Source organism: Triticum aestivum, chromosome 1B (genome assembly GCF_018294505.1).
Source record: "Triticum aestivum cultivar Chinese Spring chromosome 1B, IWGSC CS RefSeq v2.1, whole genome shotgun sequence".
NCBI lineage: Eukaryota > Viridiplantae > Streptophyta > Magnoliopsida > Poales > Poaceae > Triticum > Triticum aestivum.
Window position 1 is genome coordinate 451,823,723 of NC_057795.1, and position 18,465 is coordinate 451,842,187.

General features: G+C 49.5%; 1 protein-coding gene across 1 annotated transcript; it reads left to right on the top strand.

Annotated features, from left to right (window-relative positions):
* The first annotated feature begins 14,975 nt into the window (after positions 1-14,975).
* On the top strand, positions 14,976-15,952 carry LOC123092553 (uncharacterized). The gene has a single exon (XM_044514356.1). It carries the CDS (start codon positions 15,065-15,067, stop codon positions 15,680-15,682), a length of 618 nt encoding a protein of 205 aa, XP_044370291.1. The 5' UTR covers positions 14,976-15,064; the 3' UTR covers positions 15,683-15,952.
* Positions 15,953-18,465: the final 2,513 nt, after the last annotated feature.

Below are 18,465 nucleotides of genomic sequence, written 5' to 3' on the forward strand. Positions count from 1 at the left end.
TCGGCTTTCCGCTTCTGCTTCCGACTGGAGTTCCCTCCTCCGGTTTCGTGGGCGACTGACTTGTGCTTGCCACTCCGGAGCCGATCCTCTTCTTCACCATTGGCATACTTGGTGGCAATCTCCATCATTCGACTCAGAGACATGTCTCCGGTTCGACCGAATTTTAGGTTTAGCTCTCTGTACTTAACGCCTTCCTTGAGGGCACAGACTGCCTGGTGATCAGATACATTCTCTACCGTGTGATGCAACGTGATCCATCTCTGGATGTAATCCCTCAAAGTTTCATTCGACTTCTGCACACAAGATTGCAGCTCTGTCAACCCTGCTGGTCGCTTGCAAGTTCCTTCGAATGTCCTGACAAACACTCGAGCAAGATCTTCCCAAGTGTAAATGCTGCTGGGTGCTAACTGATTCAACCATGCTCTGGCCGAGCCCTCCAACATAAGAGACAGGTGTTTCATGGCTACTTCATCGTTGCCGCCGCCAATCTGAATAGCCACTCGGTAGTCTTCAAGCCAAGTATCAGGCTTGGACTCACCAGTGAACTTACTGACTCTAGTCGCCAACCTGAAGTTGGGAGGAATCACTGCGGCCCTGATGGCTCTGCTGAAACACTCTGGTCCTGAGACGTGTACTCTGCTGCTGGTGGGTACATCTCTGGCATGACTGTCGGTGTCAAAACCAGCGGATCTCGGGTAGGGGGTCCCGAACTGTGCGTCTAGGTGAATGGTAACAAGAGACAAGGGACATGATGTTTTACCCAGGTTCGGGCCCTCTTGATGGAGGTAAAACCCTACGTCCTGCTTGATTAATATTGATGATGTGTATTAAAAGAGTAGATCTACCACGAGATCAAGGAGGCTAAACCCTAGAAGCTAGCCTATGGTATGATTGTTGTTTGTCCTACGGACTAAAGCCATCTGTTTTATATAAATACCGGAGAGGGCTAGGGTTACACAGAGTCGGTTACAATGGTAGGAGATCTACATATCCGTATCACCAAGCTTGTCTTCCACGCCAAGGAAAGTCCCATCCGGACACGGGACGAAGTCTTCAATCTTGTATCTTCATAGTCTTGGAGTCCGGCCGATGATGATAGTTCGGCTATCCGGACACCCCCTAGTCCGGGACAACCTCAGTAGCCCCTGAACCAGGCTTCAATGACGACGAGTCCGGCGCGCATATTGTCTTCGGCATTGCAAGGCGGGTTCTTCCTCCGAATAAGCTATAGAAGATTGTGAACACCAGGATAGTGTCCGGCTCTGCAAAAATAATTTCCACATACCACCGTAGAGAGAATAATATTTACACAAGTTCAATCTGCTGACGTATTTTGTGGCGTGACGTCACACCACTACCAAGCCTTTACTCGAATCGTTTTTATTGTACCACCTCAGCGTGTTTAGCGAAGCGGTTTCCTTGGCACGTCTTGTCGAAGCAGAGATCGTGTTCCCCTTATTCCGGGATTCCCATCAATACGGACGTGGGTAACCCAACCGCGCCTGTTGCCACGCCCCCTCCATCGAAGGCGGGTTCCAAACAGTCACGGGGATGGCTCTTGGTATTCCTCCTCTTTATAATGAGACCAAGGCCTGTTCTTTTTCTTCAATCCTCAATCGAATCCGCCCCTCGCTCTCGAGTTCCAACACCCAAGGCTCCAGATTCGGGTACCTTCGACCTTCGACAATGTCCGGCTCCGACCCGCGAGGCCGGTGGATGCCCTCTTCCATCATGAAAGAAGACATGCTAAAGCTGAGAGACGCCAGGTACTTGACCTACGAAATTTCGCATAGGTTGCCTGCCCGAGGGCAAGTTATTCCTACTCCCGAGCCTGGCGAGAGCGTCGTGTTCGTGTCTCACCTCCGTCGGGGTTTAGGCTTCCCGATGGATCCCTTCGTGAGGGGGCTCATGTTTTACTATGGGCTGGAATTCCATGACTTGGCTCCGGAGTCCATCCTCCACATCTCATCATTCATTGTCGTTTGCGAAGCCTTCCTCCGCACTACCCCTCACTTTGGCTTGTGGCTCAAAACCTTCAACATGGAGCCGAAGATGATTGAGGGGCGTCAGGCAGAGTGCGGCGGGGCGGTTATAAGCAAGAGGGCCGATGCTCCATGGCTCGAGGGCTCCTTTCAGGAGGAGCTCGGCTCGTGGCAACAGGAGTGGTTCTATATCACCGCTCCAAGGGGCAGCAGGCAGAAGCCGCCACCCGTCTTCTGCTCGGGCCCTCCACAACGGCTGACGTCATGGGTCAACAAGGGGCTTAACTGGGGGCCGTCCAAAGACGTACCCCTGTTGCAGGACCGGATTCGAGGCCTCCAAGAAAGGGAGATTAATCTGGTCGCAGTGGCACAGGTTATGTTGATCCGGCGCCTTCTGCCCTGCAAACGTCACCCCCTCCGCCTGTGGGAATTTAATCCGGAGGGGCCACGAGCTCTCCAACACTTCATGGGTTTGACACCCGTGGAGATGTACAAACTGTTCTTCAGATCGCAAGAGATGCGTCCGGACTTGACCGAGGACGCCGGCCTAAGCTGCAATCGCCCGGATACTCAAGTAAGTAGCCCTGTGTCCGGACATATTGTCTATTTATTTATCATGGGTTTGCCTTTTAACCAGCTATCCCTTGGACAGGAGTGGATAGTGCAAGCAAAACTGATACGGTGTCCGGCCCCCCTCCCTGAGACCACGCCGGATCCCGTGTTAGTCAAAATGTTGGAGTTTGCGCCTTCGGAGGAGAGCGATGGGGGGCACAGGGAAACTACCACCTCCGCCAAGGAGGCTTTCAGTAAGGGGGGAGTCGAGAGTTCCTCTTTTCAGGGGGAGAAGAGGGCTGCTTCCGAAGACCCGGAGGCCAAGGCCTCAAAGCGGGGAAAGAAATCTGCACCGGAAGGTCCTGTGCCGGGAAGAGCCCCGGCCGCACAGTCTCCCCATAGGAATCAGCCCTCCAGCGAGCCGTCAGTAGAAAAGGGGGAATTTTGTAATAGGGAACGCCCCTATATTATTTCCAAAGGTAACCGAAGTTTTCACCTTATAGTTCGGATCTTAGCCCATCTCACCAGAGCTCAACTTCGGAGGACCTTCGTCCGGAGATGATGGAGAGCGAGACGCCTCCATCTGCCGCCCCGTCGAGCGGGGCGGACAACCCTGAGCTGTCGTCATGGAGGGTCTCCTCGAGTCCGGCGGGGCCGGAGAGTCCGGTACCCATTGGAGTACGGCCGGTGGAGCTGCAGGATTTGCTCAAGAGGGCGTCTATCTCAGAAGATCACCGCACATTAATGGGTACGGTGGTTGAAAGGATCTCATCCGCTGAGAGTGGGTTGTATGAGGCCGTCGGGAGCTTGCTGGCGGGGTTTGAGGTACGCAAAAAATGACATACCTTTTGACAGTTTTGCACATGAAGTGCGCCCTGTATAGATAGTAGCCCCTGAGACTTCGTATGTTGTCGAAAGCGATAGCGTGCCAAGGATCATAATCTAAGTTATAGAATGTCGCCTTTCCTATGCAGGTGGCGGAGCGTTCGGTGGCCAGCCGGACTGATGGAGTTGCCGAACTGAAGAGGCAACTCGATGTTGCGGATGTGGACATCGCGCAGGTCAATAAACGACTTAACGAGTCGCAAGGTAGGTGGTTGCTCCGCGGTTGCCTAGTAAGGGAGCTAGCGCCCGTTCCTTACAATTTGTTTGCTTGATGCAGATGGCGCTGCTGCTGTGGAAGATCTTCGAGCAGAGCTTGCTCGAGCCAAGGAGCAAGCCAGGATAAGTGATGTGGCTGCCTTGAAGGCAGCAGAAGAGCTAAAAGCAGAAAAGGCTGCTCACTGCCAAAGCAGGGAAGAGTTGGCCGGAATGGCCTTGAAATTAAAAGATGCTACCGACCGTTGTGAGGTTCTTGAAGGAGAACGCCGAGTGGAGCAAGAGGGCCTAAAGAAGGCCGCCGCCGAAGTCAAGGATGCCCGGAGTGAGATGCGGGCTATGAAGGAGGAACTGCGTCAAGCCAGAGACATTGTGGCTGGAAAGCCCTTTGTTCTGCGTAGGAAGTTCACGGATCCGAAGTATGCTCAGCTGGGCCAGTTGTGTGGTGCGGAGGATCCTTATCTGGATTTGGCGGCGAGTGCGGCGGACGCAGTCGTGCACTTCCAAAGCCAGAAGGATCACGAAATGGAAGAGCTTTACTGGTCTCAATTCCATAGTCCGGAGCGTCCACTTTTGTTGACTGATCGGCTGGCTGAGTGGGCTGAGCTGAATAGATTGTCCGGACTTGCCATGACGGATGTGGTCGCTCATCTGTGGCCAGAAAGGCCCAAGCCTAAGAGTTATTTTGGCTTGTTGCAGCAATTCCTTGGGGCGGTGCCGCATATCAAGGTGATGAAGCGGTCGGCATGCATAGAAGGTGCACGGATGGCTCTCGCCCGTGTGAAGACATACTGGGCGGACATGGATGCCACCGCTATTGCATCCCGGGGTTCGGACAAGAGCCGATTATCCGCCGAGCACTATTTTGAGGAAGTCCTGTAGGGCGCTCGTTTAATAGAGTCGCAGTGCTCGAAGGATGTCATGTTCAAATGACGTGTATGATTTCTGAGATCATGTTTATAGTGCAATAGCTTTTTATACTTGTGCGTTCAAGTATTGAACTATCTCCTATGCGGCCGTATATGTATGAATAACCTGAAAGTTGCAGTCTTTGGCTTCAGCCCCCACGCACATGGTGCAGGGGTGTTTGCAAAAAGGAAAAGCGCTTCTTCACACTTAATCCAATGTCTTGGTCCTTTGAAGGAGGTGATAGCATAGCAAACTAGGCAACCGGCCTATAATGCTTTATCACTTTCACTTAGCCATAGGAGCTCGAAGGTGGGGCTACTATATAGCCCCTAGAGGCACCGCGCTTTCCGAACTCGGGGCGCGTATGTGCCTGACCGGGAAGCAGTCCTTCGTCAAAGCGGAGGAATTCTAAATATTCCAATAGTCGATCGAGTGGTTGACCAGTCTCTCGCTATACCATGACAATCAGTTTTAGGCTTTCTCTACTGAGGTGCTCGCCCGGCCGAACCGGGGCACAATCGCAGTAGTTCTCCTGATGTCGCGTTAGCAGATAGAGCGGAACGTAAGGCAGCAAAACACAGGAGCCGGGCAAACCCAACATTTGACCAAAGACATGATTCGGAGCTGATGCATATAAGGCCTAACTCGAGACGCTGAACACTCCCTGAGGTGTTCGGTCTTTATGATACCGGGCAGAACAATGCCCTAAGCCCCTAGTGTCCAGGTACAGGCGGGAACTTCTGACGCGGCCGATGCCAAAACGCCAGCCTCCTCCTCGGTTATGGTAGAAAACCGGGGGATGTGTATCAACAAGAGACAGTAAGAAAGGTTTACGCAGGGTCTTAATCTGAAAAGAATATTTGCAACGGGTCCCTGCTACACGTCTGCACCTGTGTCTCCGTTGTGCTGTATCCTGGACGGGTGTAGCACGTGCTTCATCTGTAAAAGAGAAGGACTTAGTTTGGAAGAAATATCGTGCAAAGGATGTATTGAAAATAAAGTATAATTTGGAAGATGAATAAAGTTGAGCTTTATTGGCTCTCATCGTTTATACGCGCAGCCCCTTGTAAAGGGGTATGCGGCTGGGAAGCCCCTTGTTTATTTACGCCGGACTCGCTTAACCGTGTCCGAGGTCTGAATGACCTGTTTTTAGGGGCTTTGACCTGCAAGGTCGGATTAGTGTGTGGCTGTCAAGGCGTCCTCACGTCCTCTGTGGTCTAGGAACACTCGGAGTTACTCTTTAATGAGATTATGCTGCATGGACCGGGCATTTTAAGCGTAAGAGACGCGTAATGTGTTATTGAATTAAAGCGGGCGAAAGCTTCGCGTCCCAATAGTGCTTGAAAGCCACTGTGAAATGGGGCGATATGGAGAGTGAGCTTTTCGCGACGGAGGTTGTCGGATGAACCGGACACAACCTCTGGTGGTACAGAGCCTGTTCAATTGGCTTAAATGCCTGGCGTCACTCCTTTGAAGGAAGTGCTGCTACGGTGAAGTTTGGTAGGGTCTATCCCCATTCTGCGGATGGTGTCCTGGTATGGCAGGTGCCGCACTGTGTTTTCGTTTTATCACATGAAGTGAGTTCACTGTTTTGACCTCTAGTGGGAAAGTCTTCTATTTTCCGGCGTGTTGCGTGTGGGGTTCGTCGTCGTCTTCGCTTGGTGTGTCGAGCCCCTTGAGTTCGGCGTTAAGTCGGCCGGACTGTTTGAAGACCCAACAATCTCTGTGGGTATGGTTTGCAAGCTTCCCGGTGGTACTATGTATTTGACATAGCCTATCCAGAATTTTGTTTAGGTTGGATAGCTCATCGCTGTTGTCCTTGAGGGGCAGTGTTTTAGTATTCTGCCGAGAGCTTTTGAATCCGGCGTTGACCGCCATGCTATTTGGGCCATCTTCCTTATTCCGGCGCTGATCTCTTCTGCGTCGTGATTTCCCATTTCCATCCCTGACTTCGGATGTACTCGGGTCGCTGGTGCTGCATCGAGCCAGCCAGCTGTCTTCCCCCGCACAAAAGCGGGTCATGAGGCTTGTTAGTGCGGCCATTGTTCTTGGTTTTTCCTGGCCGAGGTGTCTCGCGAGCCATTCGTCTCGGACGTTGTGTTTAAAGGCTGATAAGGCTTCGGCGTCCGGACAGTCGACTATTTGGTTCTTTTTGGTGAGGAACATGTTCCAGAATTTGCATGCTGACTCTCCGGGCTGGTGAGTTATGTGACTTAAATCGTCTGCATCCAGAGGGCGGACATAAGTCCCTTGAAAATTTGCTCGAAACGCATCCTCGAGCTCTTCCCAACTTCCAATGGTATTTTCTTGGAGGCTTTTGAGGCAATGCCGAGCTGGCCCTTTGAGCTTGAGGGGTAGGTATTTTATGGCATGGAGATCGTCTCCTCTGGCCATATGTATGTGTAGGATATAATCTTCAATCCAGACTCCGGGGTCTGTTGTTCCGTCATATGCCTCTATATTTACGGGTTTGAATCCCGCTGGAAATTCATGATCCAGTACCTCGTCGGTGAAACATAGTGGGTGTGCGGCGCCCCTGTATTTGGGTGTGCCGTTGTCTTCAAACGCTCGGCGGGTTGTGTTGCTTCCTGGAGTCTTCTTTTTGGGCCCGTAGATAGACCTGACCGGGTCATCCTTTTTCCGAGGATCTTTATGCTGATCGTGTGTCGGCTTGTATGTGGAGCCCCTTGCTGCTCTTAGCCTGTCATCTGGTCGTCTATCCGGCCAGGCGGCCTCTTTATTTTTTGACTGCGGGGGCTCTAAGGCCTCCTCGTCGAATTCGGGCAACAGCTTGCGCTTCGGGTAACTCTTTGCCTGGAGACTAGCGTCATATTTATCTGCGGTATTGAGTACTTTGCTCCTTCTCATTCTGAGTGCGTCCTCTGCTGTTTTGAGCTTCCGCTTTTGCTTCTTCAAACTTCTTGCAGTAGCGACGAGCCTTTTATGAAGGTTCTTATGCTCTGGTGATGTGTTCGGCGTGAGATCGTCTAGGCTCTTGTTTTCGCCGGGGATGGGTTGCTTGTCCAGTTCACCGTGTTCGGATGATTGCTTGGTGGCGTGTTCGCCGTCCACTGCTTCGCCCTGCTCTAGGGCCGGGTCTGTATGGGTGCGGTTTTTATCGAGGCGGGGCTTCGGGCGGCGCTTGCATCGCCGTTTTGGTTGTTTGCTGGGGGAGTTGTCCTTCGCCATGTCCCGTTGTTCCTTGTTATCGCTTCCCTTTGGTGTATCCACCATGTATATGTCGTGAGTTGGGGTGGCTTTCCAGTGCCCGACAGGCGCTGGTTCTTGGTTGTCTCCGGCATCGTCGTCCATACCGTCGATGTCTTCGGAGTCGAAGTCTAGCATGTCGGTTAGATCGTCAATAGTGGCTACTAGGTGGGTGGTGGGTGGGCGTTGAATTTCTTCGTCGTCCGCATCCCAACCGTCCTGACCGCAGTCCGGCCAGGGCTCTCCTGATAACAAGAGATACTTTAGCGAACTCAAGATGTCGCCAAAAGGTGAGTATTGAAAGATGTCCGTAGCGGTGAACTCCATGATCGGCGCCCGACCGGGTTCGGTTGGAGGGGGCGCGGGAGGTTCGGAGTCCGGCACCTCGGAGTCACGAGCTTCATGAGGGACAAGGTCAGTGTTCGGCTCTATCGCCGTAGAGGTTGCAGCCCCCGAGGCGGTGTCTAGCCATCCGTCCTCAATCTGCGCAGCCGGCTCCGAATTGAAGATGGAGCGGGCTCGAGTGCGGCCTCCAGGGTACTGTCCGGCTGCAGAGCTAAATCATGCCTGTCGTGACAGTGCAGCGCACTTGGCTGTGGCTCGAATCCATCGAAGATCAAGTCCCCGCGGATATCAGCCGTGAAGTTCAAACTTCCAAATCTGACTTGACGGCCAGGGGCGTAGCTGTCGATCTGCTCCAGATGGCCAAGCGAATTGGCCCGCAGTGCAAAGCCGCTGAATACGAATATCTGTCCGGGGAGGAAGGTCTCACCCTGGACTGCGTCGTTGATGATGATCGAAGAAGCCATCGAGCCTATCGGTGACGACACAGAGGAACTCTCAATGAAAGCACCAATGTCGGTGTCAAAACCGGCGGATCTCGGGTAGGGGGTCCCGAACTGTGCGTCTAGGCGGATGGTAACAGGAGACAAGGGACACGATGTTTTACCCAGGTTCGGGCCCTCTTGATGGAGGTAAAACCCTACGTCCTGCTTGATTAATATTGATGATGTGTATTACAAGAGTAGATCTACCACGAGATCAAGGAGGCTAAACCCTAGAAGCTAGCCTATGGTATGATTGTTGTTTGTCCTACAGACTAAAGCCATCCGGTTTATATAGATACCGGAGAGGGCTAGGGTTACACAGAGTCGGTTACAATGGTAGGAGATCTACATATACGTATCGCCAAGCTTGTCTTCCACGCCAAGGAAAGTCCCATCCGGACACGGGATGAAGTCTTCAATCTTGTATCTTCATAGTCTTGGAGTCCAGCCGATGATGATAGTTCGGCTATCCGGACACCCCCTAGTCCGGGACTCCCTCAATGACCTTCTCGGTGAGCTCTGTTCCTGTCGACCAAACCTTGAACGATAATGGATCTCGCGTCAAAGCCTGGTTCCCTGGGGTCGACTGGAATCCTTCGCCCAACACTGTGATGGCGTCTGTCATCCTGCTGTCGAGGCGCGTACGATCCACTCCTTGGGGGAGGGTGGGCACTCGACGTCGATCATCACGATCGAGTCGGTGATCATACTGCTCATGGTTCTTGTACTGATCACGCCGGTCTCCACGTCCCTCACGCCTCGGGGGAGATCTTGGGCTATGGGCCGACTGGATTGTATTTGCAGCGACGGATCTGCTGTGAATCCTATTCCGCGACTGCGATACAGCTGAATTTTGATCTCCTGCCGCCCGGAGTAATGCTCTGATCTGTAACAAGCCTCTGCCAGCCTCTGACTAGGAAGGCTGAATCGACTCTGCTACGGGATGCAGCTGCTAAATTCTGAATCGGAGTTCGATATACCTGAGTCAGTGGTGGAAAGAGTTGATGTCGACTCGATTCTAGAACCCGTTGTCACGCACGCTCATCGAGTGCTCGCTGGAGGTTCTCCAGTCGAGTGCGCTCAGCCAAGTTGGCCAAGCGCGCGTCCTCTAAGGCACGAGCCTCAGGGGTTTCTCCAACGATAGGAGTGTGCAGCGGATCCATGTTCCGGCGGCGAAGTTCTTTCCTCTGCAGCGAAGTGAGGGGCTCGGGGAGATACTCTTCATGGGCATGCGATGGATCGCCTCCACCGTTGCCTCCGTCGGTGCGGGGAAAACCGGGAGGACTGTGTGGTCCATCAACCATCAGAACCTCCGCCGTTGGATCACTGTTGTCGCACTCGGATGCAGTCTCTATGGAGCCAATCGACAGGTCGAACAGGCCGTAGAGAGATTCGTCGGGCTCGATCGCCGCGACTTGGGGGGTGGCCGACTGGCGAGCCATCGCGTGCCTCACCCACCGCTGAAGCCTCGACCGACCGGAGCGCTTGCGCCGGCGGGAAACAGGGAGGGGGGACGACACAGGAGCCGACCGATACTGGGTCGACGGTTGCCGCAGAAGGACGCCATGGACGCACGCGCGAAAGTGCGTCGCCCCGCGGACAGGGAGCGCGTCGATGTCGAGCGGAGCCTCTTGAAGCCAAGCGGAGTCGTCGGCGATAAACGTGAGCGCGCCGAGATGGATCTCGCGGCCCTCAACCAGAGCTCCACCTGAAACCATGATGAAGGAGATCGGAAAAATCGCAACTTCTCTAATAAGTCGCTAAGACACCTGCCCCATGGTGGGCGCCAACTGTCGTGGTTCTAAATCTGATAGTAGTGTAGGGGGGGTAGGAATGGAGAGGCAAGATCCTAACTATGGAGTAGTTGTATACGCAAGAGATTTACGAGTTCAGGCCCTTCTCGGAGGAAGTAACAGCCCTACGTCTCGGAGCCCGGAGGCGGTCGACTAGATTATGTGTGTATGAGTTACAGGGGTGCAAACCCTTTACACCGAGGAGGGGGGTGGCTTATATAAAGTTCGCCAGACCCCTCCGGCCCTCAGTTATGTAGGGTTTAAGGTACATTAAGATCGGGCGTTACTGGTAACGCCACAAATAAAGTGCTATGATGACCATAAAGGCTACTTAATGACCGGCCAATTGTCTGCGGGGCGACTTTAGATCTCCTGGCTGTCGAGTGGTTGGCTTCATGGTCGAGTGTCTTCGAGTCCGTCGAGTGGAACACTTCTGAGTCGATTGAAAGGTGGTTTCTTCTAGAGATGTCCTTGGAGAGGGTAGTTTGGACAGGTCCATGACCCTACCCTAGGAACATAGCTTCATCAGCCACCTCGAAGCTTCCTTGACGTCTACTCCAAGTCTCCTGGATGGCTTCCGTTCCAAGAATAACTCTCCCGAAGGATTCATTCCGTTTGGACTCCGTTTGATATTCCTTTTCTTCGAAACACTAAAATAGGCAAGAAAACAGCAATTTGGGTTGGGCCTCCGTTTAATAGGTTAGTCCCAAAAATGATATAAAAGTGTATAGTAAAGCCCATAAACATCCAAAATGGGTAATATAATAGCACGGAACAATCAAAAATTATAGATACGTTGGAGACGTATCAGTAACCAAACCTATACAGTTGGCAACCCTTGGGGGGCGGTCACTGAACCCATACACTTGGCAGCCCTTGGGGCGGTTACCGAACCCATACAAATTGCTCGGGGCAATCTCCACAACTTAGTTGGAGACCCCGAAGCTTGCTCGGAGATTTACACCACAATTCTTGAGCTCCGTGATAGCACCAACCATCTAGGGCGCCCAAGCATCCAAGAGGCACAAGCTCCAGGGTGCCCAAACACCCAAGAGTAATAAGCTTCTCAACTTTCACTTCCACGCATCACCATGGAGAACTCAAACGGATGCAACTAATGCAATGGCAAGAACACACAAAGTGCTCAAATCTCTCACTCTCAAATCCCACCAAATCAACGAAAGCTATGGAGGAATATGAGAGGAAGAATAAGAAGAACACAAAAGAACTCCAAGATCTAGATCCACAAGGTTCCCCTCACTAAGAGGAAAGATGGATTGGTGGAGAATGTAGATCTAAATCTCCTAGATGCAAGATTCATGGGAGGAACGAAGAGAAAGCAAAGCTTGCCCCAAGTCATTGGGGGCAACGGGGAAGAAGACCCCCTTTTAGAGGGGGCACAAATCCAACTGTTATGCACTCTGCCCATGCTCAAGAGGTACCACCGCTCGAGGGAGCGGTAAAACCGCATATAGTGGTAGTTCCAGTGCCAGCCAATGTGTATTGCAGAGTAAAAGCATGGTAGTTTCGGCGGAGCGGTGCTACAGGCTACAGTGAGCGGTACTACCACTAATTGTCGTTAAAATATACAGATGGACCAGCGATAGTGGAGCGGCACCAGAGCGTAAGTATCGCGTAACGCGGTACTACCGTGTAACTACCGTAGGAATAGAATGGGCAACAGAAACTTGGACACCCCTCGAACACAAGCGGAAGTAGCATTGGTAGTAATAAGCGGAAGTACCGCACAAGTGGTACTACTATGCCACTACTGCGAGCTAACCAGAGAGGAGGCAAAAGGTATTTCCCAAGCAGCAGTAGTTGCGGTAGCTCACAACAGAAGTACTGCCTAAGCGGTACTACATGGAGCCGAGCGGTACTACTGCTTGGGTACTACAAAAGTGCCCAAGCAAAACAGATGGATGCAAGTAAGACCAAAACTACCATAACTTCTACAAATGAACTCTGATTTTGACGAACTCAAGCTTGATAGAAAGTTGTCAAATCGCGACTAGAAATCTTCAGAAGTGGCAAGAGAAATATGTAAATGATATAGAGGTGTGAAACCTCCATTAGTGAAGAACTGAGAAAAACTCCAACATCGAAAACACAATATATGATGCATACGAAATCCTTTTTCGATGAACTTGAGCTTATCGTGAGGATGACCACAAGCTCCAAACTCACATAGAGAAAAGTCAAATAAGAACCAAGAAATATGATGCCAATGATGCAATAGTTTGAGCCCTCTATGAACGATACGATCAAGCTACTCACTCGAGATCCCCCCTTGATAGTACGACAATCAATCCTATAACCCGGTCTCCCAACTAACACCATGAGACCGGTAAAATAGAAAACCTATCAAGGTCAAACCTTTGCCTTGCGCATAGTCCAATTGAGCTAGATGATGACGATCTTGTCCTCCTCAAGTTGGACCACCTTTCTTGATTGTGCATGCTCGATGAAGACTAGTAGATTGCTCCCACATACTCCACTATGTGTGAGCCTTTCTTCGGCACATCTTCACAAGTCCATTATCACCAGAATGGATGGGAAGCTTCAAGCATGTGATATCTTCGTGATGCCCCACTTGAACTTGCACAACACAACCTTGATGACGATCCCCACTTGATGTCATCCTCCATGGTTTATATGAGATCTTCCTCTTGATGCAAGCCCATGAAAAAATACGTAACCCCACATAGAACGACCACACAAATAGATCATGGGTTAGTACACAAAGCATAATGGACAATGCTCATCATACCATGAGATCACTAGATCCCACTCGGTACATCTTCTGCGCTTTGTGTGTTGATCAACTTGAATCCACTCTTTGTCCTTAGTCTTGATCAACCTTGTATCTTATCTTCTCTCTTGATAAAGATGATGTCTTGAAGTTAAACATGAATGTTCACACAATCTTCTTCTTCTTGAGGACATGCTTGCATTAGGCTCAACTCTCACATGACCAATCTTTTGATAACTCCTTAAATAGCACCTTGGTCAACACATAATCTCCTTATTACCTTGAAACCAAAGAATGGTCTTCAAGTAATGCCTATGGACAAACCCTTCAAATATAACTCAAGGCAACCATTAGTCCAAAGGGATTGACATCAATTACCAAAACCAAAACACGGGGACACCATGCTCTTTCAGCGGGGTTGTGTATTCTCCCAGAAGGGGTGCATAGCTCCTCCGACAAGGACCTGTCGTGCTTCATCTGGTACGCATTTGATTGACGCCAGAAGTACCACATGGTGAAGTGGATTGATATCTACTTCCCCAAGGACCAAGGGGTCTAGGTATTCTAGCATCCTAATGCATGAATGTGACCCTTATGTTGAGATGGTTCTATGGGTTATTATTATTTTACAAGAAAAGGTAGTTAGTTTTATTTACTTATTTTACATCTGAACTTGATAAAAATTTGGTACAAACACCTATTGGAGAAGCTTGTGTGACAGTGAATACCCAAAGTGATAAGTGACTCTAGCACATATGGATGGAAATAAACCTTTTACTATCCATGAGATTAGCCATGTACCAATGGCTAGAAGCTTATTCCTTGATAATATATGTCTTAGATATCTGAATAGCCACTTGGTGAATCTCGTAAGATAATAAGTTATTAATATACATCCTAATTTCTCCCTTTTATCATAATCTAAATAAATAAGTAGTACTATATAAACAAATAGTCGCATTGGTGACATAAGATCCCAAAATAATGTCCTCCCAACTCTGACAAAACAAAGAGTCATCATTCCGTGACCGATGCGACATCTAAATTAAAGCGAAGGTTATCTTCTCTTGCGCTATCCATGCCATCTAGAGATGACGATAACACTTTGTTGTAGATATGTATCTTTTGATATCTTCTCTGGCAATCAATGATCACGTTAATGCAATGACTAAAACTGAACCGGAAAACATGCGAAGAAGTAAGCATCTCCTAAAATGCACGCCACAATTATCTTTAGGCGCCGAGAGCATATCTCGTCACCAGAAGAAGACAATGTTACGTTACTTTGGATGTCTTCTCTCGCAAGCAAAGGTAATGCGATGAGCAAAACTGGACCGAAAAACACGCTAAGAAGCAAAGCATCTTCTAAAATTGCGCGGCATAGTTATCTCTTCAATGTCGAGAGATTATCTCTTCATCGATAGAAGGCAATATTATCTTCCTTTTTTTCTCTCTATGCATCAATTATTAAAAATTCTATCATGGTTGAATGAACTAAGTAAGTGACTGGAGCACTGTTAGATGTCAAAAGAAATATCTCATTTTACTTTCCATGAGAAGAACCATTCACTAATCGCTAGAAGCTTCCATTTCCCAATTGGGCGTTGACATTGCCCACTAACTATTAACAAAGCCATCTATCTTTCCCTCAAAAAAGAAAAAAAAAAGAAAAAGAAAAACTAAGGTCAACTGTCCTGATATTTGAACAGCCGGCCAGTCAACTTTTGAGTAAAATAACACCCATAATCAAACCCCCCCCCCCCCCCCCCCAGCTCTGACTTTTCAAATGTCAACCCACACATCCAACCCCCTACCTATATATACATCCCCACACCAGGAATCCTCAAATCTTGTAGAAGCACCATTCAGTCAGAGCATCCCTCCTCTTCCGCAATTTCGCACCTCAAAGCTTGTTCTAGACGCTTCTAGAATCTAGACCGCGGCATGGGCAACGGCCTCTCCCCTTGCTTGCGCGCCCCGGCCGTGCACGGCAAGGGAGCGGAGGCGAGGCTGGTGTTCTGGGGCGGGCAGACGAGGCTCGCCGCAGCTTCTGGCGGGCGGTTCACCACGGCCGGCGACGTCACGGCGGAGGCCCCCGATCACCTCGTCTGCTCCGGCGACTCCTTCTTCATCGGCCTCCCGATCCCGGCGCTGCCGCCGGGCGAGGAGCTGCAGGCGGGGAGGACCTACTTCGTGCTCCCCGCGGCCCGGTTCTCCAGCTGCCAGGCGCTCACCGCGGCCTCGCTCGCGTCGCTGTCGCCGGCCCCGACCAAGGTGTCCCTCGCCGGCGAGTCGTCCCCGTTCGAGTACGTCACGGGCGCCGACGGCATGGCGCTCATCAGGGTCCTCCCGGAGTTCATCGAGAAGGTGATCACGTCCGACGGTGGCGGCGAGAAGAAGTGCGGCGCGGCGGCGCCGGAACAGCTGTGCAGCACGCCGGAGCTGAGGAAGCACTACATGCAGCTGGTGGGGGCGAGGCAGCAGCGGCCGTGGTCGCCGGGGCTCGAGACGATATCGGAGGCCAGGAAAGGGAGAAGGATGCCGACATGCCGTCGTCGGTGAGGCTGGTCGGAGTTCAAGATAACATTAGCAGCCGCGCGTGCATGGATAGCCAGGTGTGGTGTCTTCTTTTTTATTGGGCTCTCCATCAAGAGAGAGGAGTCTAGTGTTTCAGTCTCGCTTAATTGTTCATACTAGCGGAAAAGAGGCAAGAATGCAAGATAGTTTAGAAGGAGATGGGTACAAAAAAAATCTGATTTAGTTCTAGTTCATTCAGTTTTGTGTTAGACCAAAATATTGGATGCAGTTGAATGAATGAGTTTCACATTGATACTTTGCTGCAGTTCATCATAATTCCATTGGTCTGATCTCCTGCTGGTCCAGCTGGATCATAAAAATGAAACTAGAGGGCTCAAATTCCGTATTCCTTTTTTCTAATATCGACCGTACCAATAAGTTCCAAATGACCTGTCTGAATTTTTGTATTCTATTATTTTACTGAAGCTAAGTTCAACATCGAATCTAAAGAATCTTGAAAGAACACCCCTTGAATATCATGAGCTCTCGGAGCACCCAAGTTCAGGTGCTCTAGCGCAAGCTCGGCCTTTGAATGTAGATCGAACGATCAGATGAGGAGTTACTGGAACTATGTGTAATTACGGGACTCCTTGGGGGTTGTCTGCAAATTCATGTGAGCTCTCCCTACCACCATGGGATGTGGATCCAACGGCCGAGCTTCTTCTGTAGCACCTGAACTTAGGTGCTCTGAGAGCATAGGATATTTCCCCCTAAGACCAGGCTTGATTGGCGCGTCAGAAGAAAAACGCCCTTACATTATTTAAGATCAAGTGAATTCCGCACTTATGTTCGAAAGATGCGGCTTGTTGCATTATACGCGGCTTGGGGGAATGTCGATGATGTGGCATCCAACTCAGCAATCCGCGTAAGATTGACTGTTTGCCCCACCCAATAGAACATGGGTAAACCTTAATAAAGGGGTAAAAAAATGGAACAAACTTCTGTAAATAGGATATTCTGAAAGAATTTTTCTTGAATAGTTCAAATGTGTCACAAACTCAATCTTATAGTGTAAAAGTGGAATTTGCTCTTGAATATTTTGGAATTTGCTCTTTAGAATTATTACCTAGTTTGACTAATTAGTATTTGCCTATAATTTATTTCCAATTTATATCTACTTATTAATACAGGATTTAGAAAATAAGTTTCAATTTTGCAGTTCAATTATGATAAATCGGCCTATTTGATTATGCGGCAGTAGCCATGCACACAAAGCTATGATGTTATTTTTTCCGCAAATGGTAGAGGTCATATATTAACTAAGTCAGAGGCTCAAGAACACTGCTGACAAAAATAAGATGGCAAACATACCAAAGGTGTACATCACCGCCTCCATGTTGATGTCATGTTTTGAGAGTAGCTCGATGGCGCGCTTGCTCTGCACCGTAATTAGAGAGTCATTGTAACTATGATTGTGAAGTCACTGGATGTTGCCAGGAGATGCCCAACGATGATCCGAAGCACAAAAATTTGGCCTAAAGAAGAAGGCGAAGACCAGACGGCGAGATCCAACCCCATGTGGACGCCCAAAGCGCCGTTGTAGAATCTTAGGTACGAGAGCATGATGTTCTCGCAAGCCAAAGCAAAAGCGCTGTGCTTGACGACTCTCCACCACACCCCGACGGATTAGATACGGGCGAACTAACCCTCATGCGTCCCACGACAACGGTGAAAGCATCGCCACCGCGATGAGGACAAGACTATACTTATTCTATCGTATAGTCGTCTCTACTGCTCAAAACGACACGAGGATGCCAAAACCTAACAAACTAGACTAAGATTCCCTGCAAGCGCAACCATGCGTCTCTCCCGCCTCTCGGCATAGAAACTAACCGCTAGAGGCAAGGGAAAGACCGACAAAATTAGTCGGCGATAATTAGGGTTATGCGGCATCCAGTTGTTTTCCTTCAGCTTACCGAAGTTGTAGCGTGGATTTTAGAAACTCTCAGGGGCACACAGGTGCGGGAGCACACAACTGCCTATGCGTGTTTGGCTTTCCGATTGCTTTAATACTCGTAAACTTGTTTAATCTTAGGAATTTGATTACTGTAGGCTCAGTTCCATCCATGCATGCTTTTGACATCTTTTGCCAGCGATGCATGCGCCATTCATCCCATCTCTCATGCCTTTTTCATTTCATCTTTTAATTTCAATCTACTATATTTTTGAAGTGAAAGTCCAAATTAAGTTTTGTTTGCATATTTGTGTTCGTCATGACGAGAACTTTCGAACAAGACCCGTCTTGAATACATTGTGACAACATTAAAAAAATTCTAAGTTCAAAAAAAATAAACTTGATAATCGTACCATTAAGTTTTACCAAGTTTCAAATGCTTTATGGCTTTAGGGTTCTGGGCTTAGGGCTTTAGGGCTTAGTTTTAGAAAATTCCCAAATTTATCATCGTTTCTATCAAGTTTTAGTATTTGAAACTTTTCCGGCAGCCCGATTTGCCTCGGGATCCAGAAAGTCGATGGATATAGCATGAGGGCACACCAAGTTTTAAGTTTCAGTTTCTGAAACTTGCAATTTTGTCATTCGCTCACATCAAGTTTTAGCGGATGAAACTTAACGACGTTTTAAAACTCGTCAAGACTTGTTCAAAATGGATCTTATTTGAATGCCCTCATCACAAGAAACACGAATATGCAAACAAAATATAATTAAGTTGGACTTTTGGTATGAAAGATATAATAGATTCAAATTTGAAAGGCGAAAGAAAAGACATGGGATGTGGGATGGGTGGAGCTACCAAAAGCTGCAAGAGGTG

Bases quoted from the DNA above. Each gene is read 5' to 3' on its own strand.
- LOC123092553 (XM_044514356.1), top strand. From the start codon at position 15,065: ATGGGCAACGGCCTCTCCCCTTGCTTGCGCGCCCCGGCCGTGCACGGC.